Source organism: Frankliniella occidentalis, unplaced genomic scaffold (assembly GCF_000697945.3).
Source record: "Frankliniella occidentalis isolate FOCC.00 unplaced genomic scaffold, Focc_3.1 Scaffold60, whole genome shotgun sequence".
NCBI lineage: Eukaryota > Metazoa > Arthropoda > Insecta > Thysanoptera > Thripidae > Frankliniella > Frankliniella occidentalis.
In genome coordinates this window covers 1146130-1151241 of record NW_026267190.1, presented here as the reverse complement: position 1 = coordinate 1151241, position 5112 = coordinate 1146130, and the positions used below count along the sequence as shown (strand labels likewise).

At 53.8% G+C, this 5112-nt stretch overlaps 1 protein-coding gene across 1 annotated transcript in view; it reads left to right on the top strand.

The window, feature by feature from the left end:
* Positions 1–3115: 3115 nt before the first annotated feature.
* Positions 3116–5112, top strand: part of LOC113210323 (semaphorin-1A) — a 13341-nt gene continuing 11344 nt past the window's right edge. Inside the window, exons 1-2 of the mRNA XM_052267866.1 lie at positions 3116–3188; positions 5006–5110. Coding sequence (XP_052123826.1) covers positions 3116–3188; positions 5006–5110 — 178 coding nt within the window. The remainder of the gene's footprint in view (positions 3189–5005; positions 5111–5112) is intronic.

Here is a 5112-nt window from a genome sequence, read left to right as displayed (position 1 = left end):
CATTGTCTGTTTTGTAATCTTGACTAATCCTTGGTGTGTTTTTCTCTTTGTGTTTCATAGAGGTTGGTGTGGTTCTCGAAGCCGGATGACATCGAGATGTGCATCGTCAAGGGGAAGGACGAGGTGAGTAGTGCTACTATTCTGTGTATGTGTGTGTTAAAGAGAGAAAGAGAGAGCACCCCCCGGCTGTTGTGGCGTGCAGCAGTGTCGTCCATCCCGGGTGTAGCCGCTGCGCCACGCCCCTCACTGCAATACTACCCCCTGGTCCAAAAAAATAAAAATAAAATGGGAAAGCTATCAGAGATTGTTTTTGCTTCATATCAGATTTGATTTCAAAGACAAAATCTGCTTAACGTGCAATTTGTCACATAATTAGTGCGATTCTTAAAGAAATATTTTTTAAAAAAATGCTCCTCTCAGGACAGCAGTGATGCTGCGCGGACTGCTGAGCACCATTGCACCGTCAGCATTCGGGATTCTGTCAAAGTGTCGGACACTTTTATTTTGGGACGTGACCCCCACCTGCCGTGCCGCTGGGACGGGTTGCGCAGAGGACCCCCGTGTCCCCCCAGGTTTCCCCCGGGCCCCTCCAGGTTCTCCCACCCCCACGTGACAGATGGCGCCCCAGCTACACCGCACCGTCTGCCCTCATCACCTCATAACAACTTTGGCCATTCGTTACCGCAGATAAGTCGGATTAACGCGACAGCCTCCCCCGCTTCCTTCCTCTTGCTCTCTCTCGCTCTTCTCGACCACCCCGTCAGTGCCCTCCCCCCTCTTTCTCTTTCTCTCTCTTTCCTACTCCATCATTTACGCTCCTCGCCGCCACACGCTCATCTCGGTGTATCTGTCTCTCTCGCAGGAGTCGTGTCAGAACTACATTCGGATTCTGACGAGGACGGCCCCCGGTCGCCTTTTGCTCTGCGGGACCAATTCCTTCAAACCGCTCTGCAGGGAGTACACTGTAAAGGTGAGTAAAAAAGCACGTTGTTCAATATGAACTATTTACAGCAGTATAGAGTTTTTACCTGGAAACATGCTGATAGGATAATGAAAGGTTGCTGTTGAGTCATAAAGTCCGCTTAGGTCGGGTCATAGGAGGAAAGCGCAGGAAATATTCTGGAAATTCAAAACTGAGATTGCGTGGCTGCCGGTGTGGCTACATTTGCCGAAGTTTTTGGATTAATTGATTTCAACATGTGCGTTATACTTCGCCAATGAAGGGGGCTCTATTCTTTAGAAAGATAAACCTTACACCGATCTTTAACCATAATGATTGGTTCATTATATATGAGACAACCGACATTTTTACGTTTTTGAGCACTAGGCCTAGAAGCAGTTTTGCGAGCCCGCGGAGCCGCGGCCGGTAGTCACAGAGTGGCGCTCGCGCGGCGCGGCTGCAGCCGGGCGTAAAGGACCGTATCGGAAATCTCGGGCGAACGTGTTCCGGAACGTCGCCCCGAATTAATTGTGGTTTAGGGGGGAACACGGCTGGGGAGCGGGGGAAGCAGGGGATGTGTCTGCCGCGCCACGCTGTGGCACCGCGCGGCCCCGCCGCCCTGCCGCGCCGCGCGTCGATCGCGCTGGAATCTGTTTCCATTGTTTTACAGCCCCAGCAGCGCCGCTTTGTCCTGAACAATCAACAGTTAAATGCATCCCGCTGGCCGCTCTCTCTCCTAGATCTCCTCTTTCGAAGCGCGCACATTGTAGCGACCGCGTCCCTCTCCCGCTCGCCTGCCCCTCTTAACCGAACGGGGAAATAACACAGCGACGTGCGCTTGTTGTGTTGTTGTGGCGGCGCTTGATTTCTGTTTGAAATGCGTCGCGCGCGGGACGACGCGGTCGCCCCGTGTTTTGTGCTTTGTGCGTTGCGGGGGGGCCGAGGCATCGTCACCCCCGCACTCGTCCTGCACATCGTATGTGCTGCCGCCGCCGCCGCCGCCGCTGCCTATGCAGCGTCCATCTGTCCGTCTATGTAGGGCATGAAAACGTCGAGGGAGGAATCACTCCAGATCAAAGTGTACGAGTTAGTACGTTAGTACACTTCAGTGCACTACTAGAGTACGTCTTTAGTACGGGCCTGGGTGTACGAGAGTACGCTAGTGATTTCCCCCTCGGAAAACTTAACATTAAAAAAATAGTGTTGATATCTCTAAAACGGTAATTATGAAAAAAAAATATTATGTATAGCTTATAGCTATTTTCAACTCGAGCCGTTTAAGAGATATGAACATCAAGAATTTCCAAAAATGTTATCAGTGTACATGCCCTACGTCGCGTCGCTCGAATAGTTACCGATCGCTAGACTTGAAATAATTACTTGTGACTCCGATACAAAGATCGTGATGCTTTGCGTACTCGTGTGCGTTTATCCACAAATTAGTTTACGCAATAGTTCAAACACAAATCACTTTCATAGGAACAGATGATGGGAGTTTCGTGTGTTGCATTTGCGAAATTTAAAAGGATTAGAGCAACTGATGAGGTAAACCGTCCTGGCGGACCTCATTATACTCGCGCCAGTTTGGTTCGCTGCGCTGTGCTGTGGCGAGACTCTGTAGGTAGTGCAGGAGGAAGGTGGGGGAGTGGTGGAGTGCGGGGGTTAGAAAGTGTTGGCGCCTGGCCTCGCCTGCCATGCCATGAAGATATCGGAGGGGACTTTATTGCTTTAGGGTCAGTATGAGGGTAATTAAGTGTATCGGTGTGCTGGGGGCGGCGTGCGGGGGCGGCGTGGGGGCGGCCCGGGGGACCGACCGCCACCGGCCTGGTGCTGCTGCCGTGGTGGTCTCTGGGGGCCGGCCGCCCCCGCGCCGCCGACGCCGCCCCCGCCCGGCCGGTCCCCTCCTGCTTCGCCAGCCTCATTAAGGGGGGCTCTTCGTTTAACAGGAAGGGAGGAGGGATGGGTAGTGAATTTAGGGGTGACGGAGGGGGCCGCGGGGAGGAGGGTAGGTTCGAGTGCGACAGAGAGGGTCGTTTGGAGGGGGGTTGGGTTGGGGGGAAATTCCAGCAGAGAAAAGGCAAGCCGAGGAAGCTTCTGTGATGTTGTTATCAAGCCCTCTTCTCATCCCTGTTGTTTCTCTCTCTCTCTCTCATCTTGCAGACCGGGACCTACACGATGGAGAAGGAGAAGCTCGGCGTGGCGCTGTGCCCCTACGACCCGCAGCACAACAGCACGGCCGTGTATGTCGGTGAGTATACAAGTCACGGTACAACCCCGCCGACGTGTCGGCCGAGGCTCGATAATTCCAAAAATAAACCGATTCTTTTCTGTTCTGAATAATCTGAAACATCGTACTACAGCTTACGTACTTCTCAGAAACTCATGGGTGGAATGATTCACCGATTCCTCACACTCGATCAGAGCGAGACTATCGCTTCTCATGTGCACTGTTGGGAATTATATCGTAATCTTACGAAAAATGTACTGTTGTTTTTCTTCACAAACTCTTCGTTACTTTTAAGTAACGAATACATTCGTAATATGACGAACAGTTTGTAGCTCGGTTGTTGTCCTAAGAGAACAATCCTAGACGCAATAATTTTTGAAACAAACATTCTAACATCCTGATCAATTGGCACTATTAAATCGTTATGTAACGAATAGTTTTTTTTATACCACTACGAACAGTTTCGTAACCGAAATTGACGAATAGTACTTGTTAATTTCAATTACGAACTATTCGTGACATATTATAATCGTAAAATGACGAAATTCTCCAACAATGTGACGGAATGAGCGACGTGGATAGACGTCGTAGGATTTCAAAATTTCTTACCCTTAACTGTGAGCCGTGTCACAGAAAACTGGCGCGCATGTCGGACAGGGCCGCGTGGGTCGCGAGGGACGCGGGTGGGGGGGTTTGAACCCGCGACGGGCTCGCCCCTGGGCTCCGCTCGCCGCCGCGATAGTGTCACGGCCGCGGCGGCGTTGTGCTGGTAGTTTTATCGCCCCACCGTACATAACAAACGATGAGGGCAGAAAAGGGGGGAGCGAGGGGGGGGGGAATAATCGGCGTCGTTTATCCTGACGGCGGCTGTGGTGGCGGCGTAGGCAGACGAGCAGCGGAGCGCCTCGGGAAAGTTGATGCGAGTTTAAAAGCGTGTTTATCCACATGCATTCTGTCAGCCAGAGACCGGCCCGAAAGGCCCAAGGCCGTGTAGTGGAGGGTGGGGCTGGCTGGGGGACGCAGGCCTAGGCGCAAATAAAGCCATTCCACTCGTCCCTCTCGACAAAAACAAGGCGCAGCCAAGCGCGCGCGCGCCCGACAGGGCGGGGCGGGGACTTGCCCCCCTGTGGAGGTCCCATGCTGCTGCTGCCTTCTGCCTGCCGTAGATTGATCCTTATGCTCGGGAGATGAGTACTCCCCACCTCCCTCCCCCGCCACCTTACATCCCCCCCCTCTTGTGCCCTCCGACGCCCCCCAGCAGCGGAGCGCAGTGCTTTTCCAGGGGGGGCGGGGCGGTGGCGGCGGGTGGCGGCAGTTCCTGCCATGATTTACTGCCTTTCGCACGCAGTTCTAAATAAATCCGCTACTAAGAGTCCCCCTCCTCCCTTTCTCCCCCTCTCCCCCTTGGGCCGCCGGGCCTGCTGGGATGTGCCGGCGGGCGCCGCAGCAGCCGAGTTGGGTGTGTTCTCCAGCTTCGCAAGTTTCTGGAATGACCCGGCTGCCCGCCCGGCTGGAGAGGGGGAAGAAGTGGGACTGGAAGAGGGGAGTTGAGGGTAGGGGGCAGTTAGGACCGCAGCCGTGTGCTCATCATATTTTTGTTTTTGCTTTTTTAGTCGGTTGGGGGTTGGCAGCAAAAGGGTTGAATTACTTTGAGGGGGTGGAGTAACATTATACATAGGAAGAAAGGGGATTGTCTGCGCGGTCTGTCCCGCGCCATCACCGCGCACTCCATCACCGTCCGCATGCTATGGCGATATGCAAGGCGCCCTGCTGCTGGCCGCGCTCGAGAGCGCTCTCTTGATCTTTGTTTTTAATTCCAAACTGTCTTGTGTTTGCAGACGGCGAACTCTTCACCGGGACCGTGTCCGACTTCTCCGGGCTGGACCCCATCATCTACCGGGAGCCGCTGCAGACGGAGCAGTACGACTCCATGAGCCTCAATGGT